The sequence below is a fragment of the Carcharodon carcharias genome, chromosome 2 (genome assembly GCF_017639515.1).
Source record: "Carcharodon carcharias isolate sCarCar2 chromosome 2, sCarCar2.pri, whole genome shotgun sequence".
NCBI lineage: Eukaryota > Metazoa > Chordata > Chondrichthyes > Lamniformes > Lamnidae > Carcharodon > Carcharodon carcharias.
Window position 1 is genome coordinate 42,970,562 of NC_054468.1, and position 14,749 is coordinate 42,985,310.

The 14,749-nt window shown below is 47.5% G+C and overlaps 1 protein-coding gene across 4 annotated transcripts in view; it reads left to right on the top strand.

Annotated features, from left to right (window-relative positions):
- The window catches only part of LOC121271722 (arf-GAP with coiled-coil, ANK repeat and PH domain-containing protein 2-like), a 229,908-nt gene that overhangs the window by 51,887 nt on the left and 163,272 nt on the right, over nucleotides 1-14,749 (top strand). For all 4 annotated transcript variants that reach the window (XM_041177912.1, XM_041177922.1, XM_041177940.1 and 1 more), the window contains exons 3-4: nucleotides 2,945-3,064; nucleotides 6,349-6,402. In XM_041177912.1, the coding sequence (XP_041033846.1) occupies nucleotides 2,945-3,064; nucleotides 6,349-6,402 (174 nt within the window). The remainder of the gene's footprint in view (nucleotides 1-2,944; nucleotides 3,065-6,348; nucleotides 6,403-14,749) is intronic.

The following is a 14,749-nucleotide window of genomic DNA, read 5'->3' on the forward strand; positions in this document are numbered from 1 at the left end:
TGAAATATGTCCTGATATCACGTCTAAGTTGCCCAGCTCCAATTTTAAGGTTGTGCTCCCCTTTTGTTATAGATTGTTCCACCAGAGGGAATAGTTTCTATCTACACCAGCAAATTCTAACTCATCATAAACATTCCTTAACCTTCCATACATGAGGGAGTATAAACCTAGTCTGTTCAACCTGTCCTCATAAATTAATCCTGATATCATTCTAGTAATCTCTGATCGCTAACTGGTATACCCACAATAAAAAACATGTCCTGAAGCAAGCTGAATATTTCAAGGAACTAGTGTACACAGCTGAAACGTTAACCTGTCTTTCCTCTTTACAGCTGTTAATAGATCTGCAGTTTTGGTCTCCTTATTTACGATGGGATATACTTGCATTGGAGGCAGTTCAGTGATGGCTCACTAGGCTGATTCCTGGAATGAAGGGCTTGAGGAAATTTTGAGCAGGTTGGGCCTATGCTTATTGGTTTTTAGTAGAATGAGAGGTGATCTTATTGATACATAAAATTGAGGGGGCTTGACGGAGTAGATTCTGAGAGATGTCCCCCCTTGTGGGGGAATCTAGAACCAGGGGCAAAGTTTTAAAATTTAAAACTGAGATGAGGAGGAATTTCATCTCTGAAGGTCATAAATCTTTGGAATTCACTACTCCAGAGAACTGTGGAAGCTGAGTTATTGAATCCATTCAAGGTTGAGATACTTTTCTTTTACTCTTATGTAGAATATAGGTATCACTGGCAAGGTAAGCATTTTTTGCCCATTCCTAATTGCCCTTGAGAAGGTGTGGTGAGCAGCCTTTTGAACTGTCACAGTCCATTTGGTATGGGTACACCTAGAGTGCTGCTTGGCAGAGAATTCCAGGATTTTGATCCAGTGACAGTGAAGGAACCGCGATAAAGTTCCAGGTCAGGGTGGTGTGTGGCTTGGAGGGGAACTTCCCCATGGTGGTGTTCCCAAGCACCTGCTGTCTTTGTCCTTCAAGGTGGTTGAAGTTGGGTGTGATTTGGAAGATGGCTTTCAAAGGAAAGTTGAAGGGCTTGGCCTGTTGCTTGAACTGTAGGGAAGTCAAAGATTATGGGAAACAGGCAAGAAAGTGGAGCTAAGGCTGATGTCAGATCAGCCATGATCTTATTGAATGGTGAAGCAGGCTTGCGGGGTCGTATGGCCTACTTCTATTTCATACGTTCCTATGTATTTGTAGCATTTCTTGTTTTTAATTGAATTGTTTGTAATTGGGTTCGGCATGTCCTGTTGTCACTGCAAAACATTATTTCAATTTTCTGTTCAGTTTTTTTTGTGTCAGTTACCTCTGGTGTGCCCCAAGGAGCTATCCTTGGCCCTGTCCTATTTTTCATCCACATACTGCCTCTTGTGTGATATCACCTGAATGTTAGTTTTCACTTGCACGCTGACGACACCTGGGTTTGCCTCACCGCCACTTCTCTCGACTTCTCCACTGTTGCCAAATTATCATATTGCTTATCTGACATTCAGTACTGGATGAGCAGAACTTTCCTCCCATTAAATATTGGCAAGATTTGAAGCCATTGTTTTCCATCCTTGCTCCAAATTCTGTTCCTTGGCTAAGATTAAGCCAGTCTGTTCACATCCTTGGTATCACATTTGACCCCAAGGTGAGCTTCTGACCTCACTTGTGCTATCGCTAAGAGCACTTATTTCCACCTCTGTGAGATTGCCTGACTGCACCCATCTCAGCTCATCTGCTGTTGCAACCATGCCTTTGTCACCTCTAGGCTTGAGTATTCCTTGCACTCCTGGCTGGTCTCCTACATTCTGCCCTCCATAAACTTGAGGACATCTAAAACTCTGTCTGCATCTTAGATCAGCAAGACTTGGTCAGTTTTATCACCCCTGTGCTTGTTGACATATGTCAGCACCTGGTCAAGCAGCGCCTTGATTTTAAAACACTCATCTTTTTCACATCTTTCCATGGATATGCACCCCCCCCACATCTCTTGATCTCTTCCACCCACAACCGTCCAAGATATCTGCACTCATCTGATTCTGGCCTCTTGAGCATTGAGCACCCTAGATTTTAATTGCTCTTCCATCGGTGGCCATGCCTTCAGTTCCCTATACCCTAAATTCTGAAATATCGTTCCCACACCCCTCTGTGTCTCTACCTTGCTTTCCTCCTGTAAGACACTCCTTAAAGTCTGAGGTAGTCCAATCTTTTGCTCATCTGACCAAATATCTCCTATCTCACTTGGTCTCATGTTTTGTTTTATGACGCTCTTGTGAAACACCTTGGGGCATTTTGTTACACTTAAGGCACTATAAAATTATAAGTTGTTTTCAGTGCTCAATATAATTAATGTATGAATGATCTTTATTGGAGACTTACAACATAACATTTTTATCATAAAGATTATCTAAACACTTGCAAATTTAGCACCTTCAGTCTGTTCGCAAGCATGACCCAGACCTTCCTGTCACTTGCCATTTCAACACACCACCCTGCTTTCATGCCCAAATGTCCGTCCTTGGCCTCCTGCAATGTACCAGTAAAGCTTAATGCAAACTGGAGGAACAGTACCTCATCTTCCAATTAGGCACTTTACAGCCTTTTGGACTCAACATTGAGTTCAACTTCAGATTATGAACTCTCTCCTCCATCCTCACCCCTTTTTGACCCCCTTTTTTCAAATATTTTTTAATTTTTATATATAATTTTCCCCCACCTATTTCTATTATTTAAAAAATTTATTTCCATTCATTGTTTTATCCCCACCTTTCGGTCTATTTTGATCTTTTCTCCCACACCATCCCCCCCCCCCCCCAAACACACACACAATATATATTGCACCACATTTTTACTTCTCTTTAGTTCTGAAGAAGAGTCATACGGACTCGAAACATTAACTCTGCATCTGCAGTATTTTGCTTTTAACTTTGCAAATTTTTCCTGTTTTAGGTTGTGAAACTATGTGCTGGAATGATAGATGCTGGGAAGAACTTCTGTAACGCTAACAAACAGTTTGTAAATGGAATTCGTGAGCTTGCCCAGCAGTCCACCAAGGATGAAGTTATTGAGGTAAGAACCCTGCTTTGGATAAATTATAATATTTTCAGAACAGTAGATGAATTTCTTTTGTAAAGTGGTTATAGGCTGATGGTGTTTCGATACCTAATTGAATTATAGTTTAGAAGTGCTGTTATATAGGAAATAATCACACAATAACTCCTCCGTTGCTCTGTTGTATTGGTTTTGCTTGGTTTCCCTTTTTACTTATCCAAGTGTAGCCAGAGTATTTCTAGCAATGACTTCTCTCCAGTCTGCACTGTCATCTCTGGAGTTCTCCCAAGGGTCGATCCTTGGCTCCTTTTCTGTTTCTCATCTGTTCCTTGACAGTATCTGCAGATAGTTCTATTGCTCTACCACCTCATTCGCCCCTTCCTTGTCAGTCTGCTGTCGGATTGCTTGCATACGTTTTGAGTCTTGGACAAGGTGAAATTTTCCTCTGCAAACATTGGTTAGATTTAAGCCATCATCTTTGTCCTCTGTGATGTTTCTCTATCTAATTGAATTGTAGCTGAGAAGCGTTGTAACGGTAGAGTCTACCATTCTGAGTGCGTGATTTTAAAATCCAAAACCACCCTGTTCTCTCTCTCTCTCTCTCTCTCTCTCTCTCTGCCATATAGTTATGGTCACATTAACTTTAGTGGATCACAAGCTGAATAATTTGACCTACAGTAAACATTTAGAATTTCCCTGGGTTATCGTAAGAGTTTGATTCACCAGAAATGAAAATTTCTGATAAAAGTATAACGAATATTGAATTTTATTTGAACCCCATTATAATCTTAGTACCCTTGTCATTGACTCTATCTCCAACCCCCTCCCTGACTAGTGTTGGAGGGAGATTTGGACCAACTTCAACATCTTACTCAACCCTAAGGCCAGAATTTTCTGGCCCCATTGGCATCGGGCGTCATGGTGTGTGTGGTGTGTGTGTTGCTGTACTGGGGAAGGGTGTATCCCAGGGTGTGTGTGGGGACATATGTTGATCTGTGGAAGTGGCCTTGAGGATGAGGGCTGAGTCTCCGGAGGGGATAAGGCCAGATGGAGATGTGAGGGTGTGAGAGAGAGGGAATGGTGATATCCTTTGAGCTGGCAGTGAGTGAGATGCCAGTGAATGTTGATGGCCTTGAGCGCGTGAATTTAGAGTGAGGAGATGGCCGCCTTACTCTGGCGGCACGAATGAGATCATTCATCTGTTTTCTGCACTGGATGGCTGGCCTCTTGTTTGCAGCATTGGCATTGACCACCTTTGCTACCGCCTTCCAAGCTGGAGTGGTGAGACTGAAGGTCCTCCTGCGGCCAGAGTGGAGTTAGAGGACATCATGGTGACTTCATGGCGTCCAGAAGGTGTCCCAGGGATGTGTCACTGCATCAGGGGCTGCACTCTTCTTGGCTTTTAGGGCCTTGTCTTCACCGGAGCAGTCTTGGGCTGCAAGCATTGAGAGGTGTGCGCACAGCTGCAGTTTAAATATGGTGCACTTCATGAGGAAGCATCACGGTAACGGCATGGTAGGCAGACTAGAGGCTGCCTGCCAGCGAGATGGCATGTTTCCTGTGGCTACATAATTAATGAGGTGGGAATGGGACCATACCGTGTGAAAACCCACTTGCGGCCAGCGGGTAAAACGACTTTCTTCGCGCCTGCTATCACACTTTGTGCAAATCTGGGATGATTGCCCCCTGAGTCTTTGTCACTTGCAGATTAGACAATTCTAAAACAAAAACAGAATTACCTGGAAAAACTCAGCAGGTCTGGCAGCATCGGCAGAGAAGAAAAAGAATAGAAAAAGTGTTCTTATCCATGCCCTGTAGCGCTTGTTTAACCTCATTTTAATTTATGGGCTCTTCCAAAGAGTCCTACTATCTTGCTCCCTTGTATGGTGCAAACTTCTTCTCCGCCGATGCTGCCAGACCTGCTGAGTTTTTCCAGGTAATTCTGCTTTTGTTTTGGATTTCCAGCATCCGCAGTTTTTTGTTTTTATCTCTGTAGACAATTCTAATGTTGTCCTGGCCAGCCTATCTTCCACTTCTGTAAAATATAGCTCACCCAAAATCTGTTGACCCTATCCTATCTCACACCAAATTTCCACTCTGTCCTTATTGAACTACATTGACACCTGACCACCCAATTATTTTCCTCATATTTAAACCCTCCTTGTCTCTGTACATATATAACAGCTTGCAGTGCGCTTTCTCCCATACACTCTGAACTCTCCATGTTGTGCCTCCTGCCTTAAGTTCCCTCTATAAACCCCTGTGCCTCTCCTTAAAACTCTCAACTTTGACCAGCTTTTTGGTTACCCCCTCCCCAACCAATCCTTTGGCTCAGTTTTAATTTTTGTTTCCTCTTGGGCTGACAAGTGGCAAGTAGTGTTCACGCCACGCAAGTGCCAGGCAATGATCATCTCCATTGAGAGAAAATTTAACCACACCCGCCACCACCCGCCATAAAATTCAGTGGCATTATCATTGCTGAATCCCCCAATATCAACATCCTGAGGGTTACCATTGACCAGAAACTGAACTGGACTAGCCATGTAAATACTGTGTCTACAAGAACAGGTCAGAGGCGAGGCATCCTGCAGTGAGTAACTCAGTCCTGACTCCCCAAAGCCTGCCCACCATCTATAATGTACAAATAATGAGCATGATGGAATACTGTCCACTTGCCTGGATGAGTGCAACCCCAACAGCACTCAAGAAGCTTGACACCATCCAGGACAAAGCAGCCCACTTGATTGACACCCCTTCCACAAACATTTGCTCCCTCTGCCACCGACAAACAGTAGCAGCAATGTGCACCATCTACAAGGTGCACTGCAGAAACTCACCAAGGCTTCTTAGACACCACTTTCCAAATCCATGACCGCTACGATTTAAAAGGACAAGGGCAGCAGATAGATGGGAAGACTACCACCTGGAAGTTCCCCTCCAAGCCACTTACCATCCTGACATGGAAATATATCACTGTTGCTGGGTCAATATTCTGGAACTCCCTCTCTAACAACAGTGTGTGTGTATCTACACCTCAGGGACTGCAGCGGTCATGAAGGCAGGTCACCACTACCTTCTCAAGGGCAATTAGGGATGGGCAATAAATGCTGGCCTAGCCAGCGACGCCCACATCCTGTAATTTAATTTTAAAAAACCTCTCTGTGAGCATTTTGGGATGTGTTTCAAAGTTAAAGGCACTATTTAAATACAACTAGTTACATTTTTACATACAGAATTATGAGTTGCTTATATGATGACTATTCAAAATTCATCCTTTTTGGTTTTATGTTTGCTTCCAATAGAACAGCCTGATGAGGTTTTCAGAGAGCCTTCAGGAGATGGTTAACTTTCACACGGTAAGTCATAAATTTTGGCATTGATGTCGTGTAAATGTATTCCAATTGACATGCATTTGTGTCAACCACATTTAAGAAACATATTGTCATTAGTTAGACTTTTGTTAGCATCCCCTTCAAACTTTACTGTTTTCTAATCAAGTAAAATAGTGTAATGCTTGCTTCATATTAGGGTGGGGGTAGGGGCAATATTTGTCACCTTGAATTGTCCAACAGCACATTTGCAAAACTATGTCACCTAGTTGCCAAAGTCGTGAACTGCTGGGTCTAATACAAATAGTTGAGATTAATTTTCTTACCCTTTTGTGTTTTGAATACTCAGTTACATGATAATGACATAACTGGAACACCATGCTTGGTCACAAGCATTCTGACTGATACCTAGCCCATTGTTTTTGATTTTTGCATCAAGGCCATTGATCTTAACTGGAGTGTAATCTGCTGTCATTTGCCAATGCTTTTCTGCAGTTAACCTTTGTAGAGTGTTCAAGAGCAACCCATGTGACCTGCCTTATGTTCTTATCTGTATGAGGAAGCCTCAACTAGTTGTTTCTGCATTTTTCTTAATATAGACCAGCAATTTATTGTGATGGGAATGGTATAATTACCTACCACTTTAAGAAACCTCTGCAACAGACCAAGCTTGCAGATTTTAAGTTTATTTTTCCTTTGTGGGGGTTGGGATAGCACACAGGCCAGGATTTTTACATTTGCAGTAACTAAAAGCAAGTCATATGACTGGCCAATGGTTGTAAGTTACCTCTATGATTTTTTTTGTTTCCTCTTAACTGTGTTCGCTTTTGTGATTGTTTCACTATTGTAAGGATAGTAGAAGTTAGCCTTTTGTCATAATTGAAAAAAGATCTGTCAACAGTGTATCTGTGATATGATTTCATCTATGTACTTATTGTAGGAGGCTTTTTTAAAAAAAGAGTAAAGTGAATACAAAGTTGCCACGGTTAGTTTGGTATATACTAGAATATTTTTATATTCTTGCCTTTGAAAGGGGAATTAAATTTTCAGTTGATCATTGAAAACGAGCAATGATAGTTTATCACCCAATTGTGTGTAAACCCTATCTGATAAACTTGCACTGCTAGAGATATCTCTGTATAATTAGCTATTTGAAATTTTTTTCTACTTTTAGTTTGTTTTTAACAGTCGGTTTATGTTTAGAATAGTTAAGGTTTAGCACATATATTTGCAAAATTGTGCACATTTTAAACATACAAAAATATGAATTGTGATGCGTTTTATTCATACCATTCAACATATATTGGTCATGTGCACCCGCCTTTGCTGCATAAAGTAATTACATATCAAATGTATCACCTTTTCCAAATATTTTTTGAGTTTTATGAAAAAGAAACATAGAGACAATTGCAGTTGAGCCAAATGTAATCAAACACAACATCTGACATCTAGCAGTGGAAAAATAAACTAGCAGTGGAAAAATACACCATACAGTAATAACATTTCTCCCTATAATTTTCATTGTTTCCTACATTTTTAGTTTTGCAATTCAAATTGGATCTTGTAGCAGAGTATTTTATATTGGCCAGCCCAGTACTTGACATGCCTGGGAATCTGTAACAACTTAAGTGTCTGAAAGTCAAGGTACTAAGAAACTAAACTGCAGCTTGCCTCATGTGAAGAGTGTCTAAGAAACAGATGTCACCTACTTCTGAACTTCCCTCGGCATATCGTCTTGGAGCAACTTAGCCCCAAAGAAACCCAATATCAGGATCCTTGTAGCTTTGTGAACAGCATTATAAAAGGTGAGAGTATGTTACCAGCATTTTGATTAATGCATGGGCACCTACCGTAAACTAAATAGTGGTTTCATGAAGATCTGAAACTTCAGTAGTTGCTTGCCTCTTTGCTACCTAACTTGTTGACATTAAGTATGGAGGCAGGTTCTCATATTCAGCATTCAGATAATGGCAACAGCAGTCATTCCAGATATGAGTTTATTCATTTACTCATATCTGCCTTCAATATGGACCTTGTGCTATGCCAATTGATGTTCCAGGCTTCCCAAGTTTGAGTGCACCTGCTATGTATAACTCATGCAAATCGTTTAATCCAAGCCTTCATATGAGGACTTATCGGAAAGGATTTCCCTCCATGAGGCTGGTTCCTTGTAGGGTGTGCAGTGGCAGTTGTTGAGGCTGGAATACTCCCTACACTGCTGTACGACCTGTTAGCCATTTCAAAGATGTGATTGCAAGATTACAAAGGGTGCTATCTAAATGTTCAAGGGTATTTGACACTTTGGAAGAACAGGAAGCTAGGAAAAGGTGGTGGGGTAGCTCTGTTAATTAAAGATGACATAAGTACAGTAGTGAGAGGTGACCTTAGTTCAGAAGTTAAAGATGTAGAATCAGTTTGATTAGAGATGAGAAATAGCAAAGGTTGCAAAGCACTTGTAGGAGTAGTTTATAGGCCCCCTAACAGTAGCTACACTCTAGGACAAAGTATACATAAAGATATAATAGGCGCTTGTGAGAAAGATATTGTAATAAACATGGATGATTTTAATCTTCACATAGATTGGACAATCAGATTGGCAAAGATGATGAGTTCATAGTGTATTTAGGACAATTACTTAGAGCATATGTTCTAGTGCTAACCAGGATGCAAGCCATTTTAGACCTGGTAATGTGCAGTGAAACAGGATTAATTAATATCCTAGTAAAGGATCCTCCAGGCAACGGTGATCATAACATGAAAGAAGTTCACATTCAGTTCAAGGGTGAGAAGTGTGGTCTAAGATTAGTGTCTTAAATAAAAGCAATTACAAGGGCATGAAAAATGTTGGTTAGAGCGAACTGGGAAAATAGGTTAAAAGGTTGGACAGTAGAGGATCAGTGGCAGACATTTAAGGAGATATTTCATAACTCTGAGATGTATTCCATTAAGAAAGAAAGACTTTGAGAAGGAAACGTCACCCATGGCTAAGTAAGTTAAAGACAGCATCACATAGAAAGAAAAAGTGTAGAGTACAGTGAAGGTTAGTGGTAGGTGAGAAGATTGGACAGATTTTAGAAACCAACAAAATGACTAAAAAAGAATGAGGGAGAACTAGAGTTTGAGGGAAAGCTAGCTAGAAATATAAAAACAGATAGTAAGAGTTTCTACAAGTACATAAAAGGAAAAGAGTAACTAGAGTGTTGGCCCTTTAGAGGGTGAGACTGGAATGGGAAGCAAGGAGATGGCAGAAGCATTGAGCAGGTATTTTGTGTCTCTTCACTGTAGAAGACAAAATCTCAAGACCATTTGAAATTCAAGAGATAAAAGGGAGAGAGGAACTTAAAACAATTGCTAGGGAAAAGGTACTGGGAAAACTATTAGAACTAAAGGCTGACAAGTCCCCAGACCCTTTATTCCTCAGGTAGTATCCTCAGGCCTTAGAAGGAGTGGCTGTAGAGAAAGTAGATGCATTGGTTGTAATCTTCTAAAATTCCCTAGATTCCGAAAATGCCCCAGCAGATTAGAAAATCGGAAATGTGGCACCTCTATTCAAGAAAGGAGGGAGACAGAAAGCAGGAAACTATAGACCAGTTAGCCTAATACCTGTTATAGGAATATGCTAGAATCCATTATTCAGGAGTTAATAGCAGGGCACTTAGAAAATTATAATATAATCAGGCAGAGTAAACATGGTTTTATGAAATTATGCTTGGCTAATTTTTTTGTGTTTTTTGAAGAAACGACAAGCAAGGTGGATAAATGGGAACCTGTAGATGTGGTGTACTTGGATTTCCAAAAGGCATCAGTAAGGTGCCACACCAAATGTTACTTCACAAAGTAAGAACTTATGGTACAGGGGATAACACATTGTCATGGATAGAGGATGAGTTCGCTGTAGGAAGCAGAGGGACGAGCGGGTAGACCGAGAGGACACGAGGCGATGGCTGACGGTTAAGTGGGTAAAGACTCCGGCAAGGTGAAGACAGAAGCCGGGCTGCAACTTCCAGTTGGTCGGATCCATTGGCATCTGAAGTCCAGGACCACCAGCCACGGCCAGGTGGGTGCCACAGAGGCAGTTTACAGCATGGCCATTCTGGAGTATCTGACTGCCGAGGTACTGGAGCTTGTAGGAAATGTATCCATGGGCTTGAAGGTGAAACTCATTGCCCCTCGCCACTTGCAGCTTGCCATTCAAGGAGGTGAAGCGTTGGACTCCTTAATCAAAGCTATCAGTGATGGTGGTGTTCCTCACATTCATAAACCCCTGATTGGCAAAAAGGGACAACAGAAGGCTGTTTGAGGATGGAAGCTCCTTTCTTTCTTTTAGGTTTGTTGTCTCAGGACTCCCATCTGCAATTAATCAGCTGTAGAATGTTTGGAGGATGTGGCTGGAAGACACTGGACTTTTGAAAATGTGATTGCATAGAAAAATGTTTTTTTATCTAAACAGTATTGAGGGGAAGTGGGGGTCTTTTAAAAGTAAATTCAATAATCACACTTCCATGTGCACTGGCCCGGGAGTGCCAAATCTGGGACCATATCTTCTATGGTTGAATTGTATCTTAGTGGCCTGGAGACATTTTCCTGGTTACTGCCTTTTTAATGGAGCCCTATTGCAATGTTTTAAATGCAGGAAGAACTCATTGCTTGTATAACTTTATTTTTGGAGTGGATTTAAATCTAGATGGTTTGTTCTGACAGTCTGCTGGTGGATGAAAGTTTCAATAAAATGTGTATTAAAATTTTTTTAAAAAGGATAAATATGTCATTTTCAGATTGGCAAACTGTAACTAGTGGAGTGCCACAGGGATCAGTGCTGGGGCCTCAACTACTTACAATCTATATCAGTAGCTTGCATGAAGGAGCTGAATGTATGGAAGCTAAATTTGCTGATGACACAAAGATAAGTAGGAATGTCAGTTGTCAAGAGGACATACAGTCTACGAAGGGATTAAATGAGTGGGCAAAAAATGGGCAGATGGAGTATAGTTTTCTTTATTCATTCATGAGATGTGAGTGTTGCTGGCTAGGCCTGCATTTATTGCCATTCCCCAATTGCCCTTGTTCAGAGAGCATTTAAGAGTCATCCACATTGCTGTGGGTCTGGAGTCACATGTAGGCCAGCCCAGGAAAGGACAGCAGATTTCCTTCTCTAAAGGACATTAGTGAACCAGATGGATTTTTACAACAATTGACTATGGTTTCATGGTCATCATCAGACTTTTAATTCCAGATTTTTACTGAATTCAAATTTCACAATCTGCCATGATGGGATTCAAACCTGGGTCCCTCGGGCATTAGCTTGGGTCTCTGGAGTACAAGTCCAGTGGCAACACCACTATGCCATCGCCTCCCTCTACTGTGGGAAAATGCAAACTTGTCCATTTTAGTGGAAAGAATAGAAAAGCAGCATTATTTAAATAGAGGGATACAGTGCAGAGGGATCTGGGTGTCCTGGTACATGAATCTCTCACACAGTTGGTATGCAGGTACAGCAAGTGATTAGGAGGGAAAATGGAATGCTCGTGTTTATTGCAAGGGGAATCGAGCATTTAAGTAGGGAAATGTTGCTGCAGCTGTACAGGTCCTTCGTTAGACTGCACCTGGAGCACTGTGTGCAGTTTTGGTGGTCGGTCTTAAAGAAGGATATAATCACATTAGAAGCCGTTCAGAGAAGAAGGTTCACTCACCTGATTCCTCAGATGAAGGGATTAACTTGAGAAATCGTTGAGCAGGTTGGGCCTGTACTCATTGGAGTTTAGAAGAAAAAATCATATTGAAACTTATTAGATCCTGAGGGGACTTGACAGGGTGGATGCTGAGAGGATGTTTCCCCTTGTGGGAGAGTCTAGAACTGAGGAACATCATCTAAAACTTAGGGATCTTCCATTAATACTGAGATTGGGAGTTTTTTTCTTCTCAGAGTCATTGGTCTGTGGAATTCTCTTCCCCAGAGAGCAGTGGAGGCTGGATCATTGATTAAATTCAAGGCTGAGTTAGATAAATATTTTATCGACAAGGGAGTCTAGAGTTATGGGGACAGATGGGAAGGTGGAGCTGAGGCCACAATCAGATCAGCCATGATCTTATAGACTGGCAGAACAGGCTCAAGGGGCCAAATGTTGTTGTCATCTCGTCATCCCCCTCCCCCTCTCGCTCGCCCTCCCTGCCGCTCGCCCTCCCTGCCGCTCGCCCTCCCTGCCGCTCGCCCTCCCTGCCGCTCGCCCTCCCTGCCGCTCGCCCTCCCTGCCGCTCGCCCTCCCTGCCGCTCGCCCTCCCTGCCGCTCGCCCTCCCTGCCGCTCGCCCTCCCTGCCGCTCGCCCTCCCTGCCGCTCGCCCTCCCTGCCGCTCGCCCTCCCTGCCGCTCGCCCTCCCTGCCGCTCGCCCTCCCTGCCGCTCGCCCTCCCTGCCGCTCGCCCTCCCTGCCGCTCGCCCTCCCTGCCGCTCGCCCTCCCTGCCGCTCGCCCTCCCTGCCGCTCGCCCTCCCTGCCGCTCGCCCTCCCTGCCGCTCGCCCTCCCTGCCGCTCGCCCTCCCTGCCGCTCGCCCTCCCTGCCGCTCGCCCTCCCTGCCGCTCGCCCTCCCTGCCGCTCGCCCTCCCTGCCGCTCGCCCTCCCTGCCGCTCGCCCTCCCTGCCGCTCGCCCTCCCTGCCGCTCGCCCTCCCTGCCGCTCGCCCTCCCTGCCGCTCGCCCTCCCTGCCGCTCGCCCTCCCTGCCGCTCGCCCTCCCTGCCGCTCGCCCTCCCTGCCGCTCGCCCTCCCTGCCGCTCGCCCTCCCTGCCGCTCGCCCTCCCTGCCGCTCGCCCTCCCTGCCGCTCGCCCTCCCTGCCGCTCGCCCTCCCTGCCGCTCGCCCTCCCTGCCGCTCGCCCTCCCTGCCGCTCGCCCTCCCTGCCGCTCGCCCTCCCTGCCGCTCGCCCTCCCTGCCGCTCGCCCTCCCTGCCGCTCGCCCTCCCTGCCGCTCGCCCTCCCTGCCGCTCGCCCTCCCTGCCGCTCGCCCTCCCTGCCGCTCGCCCTCCCTGCCGCTCGCCCTCCCTGCCGCTCGCCCTCCCTGCCGCTCGCCCTCCCTGCCGCTCGCCCTCCCTGCCGCTCGCCCTCCCTGCCGCTCGCCCTCCCTGCCGCTCGCCCTCCCTGCCGCTCGCCCTCCCTGCCGCTCGCCCTCCCTGCCGCTCGCCCTCCCTGCCGCTCGCCCTCCCTGCCGCTCGCCCTCCCTGCCGCTCGCCCTCCCTGCCGCTCGCCCTCCCTGCCGCTCGCCCTCCCTGCCGCTCGCCCTCCCTGCCGCTCGCCCTCCCTGCCGCTCGCCCTCCCTGCCGCTCGCCCTCCCTGCCGCTCGCCCTCCCTGCCGCTCGCCCTCCCTGCCGCTCGCCCTCCCTGCCGCTCGCCCTCCCTGCCGCTCGCCCTCCCTGCCGCTCGCCCTCCCTGCCGCTCGCCCTCCCTGCCGCTCGCCCTCCCTGCCGCTCGCCCTCCCTGCCGCTCGCCCTCCCTGCCGCTCGCCCTCCCTGCCGCTCGCCCTCCCTGCCGCTCGCCCTCCCTGCCGCTCGCCCTCCCTGCCGCTCGCCCTCCCTGCCGCTCGCCCTCCCTGCCGCTCGCCCTCCCTGCCGCTCGCCCTCCCTGCCGCTCGCCCTCCCTGCCGCTCGCCCTCCCTGCCGCTCGCCCTCCCTGCCGCTCGCCCTCCCTGCCGCTCGCCCTCCCTGCCGCTCGCCCTCCCTGCCGCTCGCCCTCCCTGCCGCTCGCCCTCCCTGCCGCTCGCCCTCCCTGCCGCTCGCCCTCCCTGCCGCTCGCCCTCCCTGCCGCTCGCCCTCCCTGCCGCTCGCCCTCCCTGCCGCTCGCCCTCCCTGCCGCTCGCCCTCCCTGCCGCTCGCCCTCCCTGCCGCTCGCCCTCCCTGCCGCTCGCCCTCCCTGCCGCTCGCCCTCCCTGCCGCTCGCCCTCCCTGCCGCTCGCCCTCCCTGCCGCTCGCCCTCCCTGCCGCTCGCCCTCCCTGCCGCTCGCCCTCCCTGCCGCTCGCCCTCCCTGCCGCTCGCCCTCCCTGCCGCTCGCCCTCCCTGCCGCTCGCCCTCCCTGCCGCTCGCCCTCCCTGCCGCTCGCCCTCCCTGCCGCTCGCCCTCCCTGCCGCTCGCCCTCCCTGCCGCTCGCCCTCCCTGCCGCTCGCCCTCCCTGCCGCTCGCCCTCCCTGCCGCTCGCCCTCCCTGCCGCTCGCCCTCCCTGCCGCTCGCCCTCCCTGCCGCTCGCCCTCCCTGCCGCTCGCCCTCCCTGCCGCTCGCCCTCCCTGCCGCTCGCCCTCCCTGCCGCTCGCCCTCCCTGCCGCTCGCCCTCCCTGCCGCTCGCCCTCCCTGCCGCTCGCCCTCCCTGCCGCTCGCCCTCCCTGCCGCTCGCCCTCC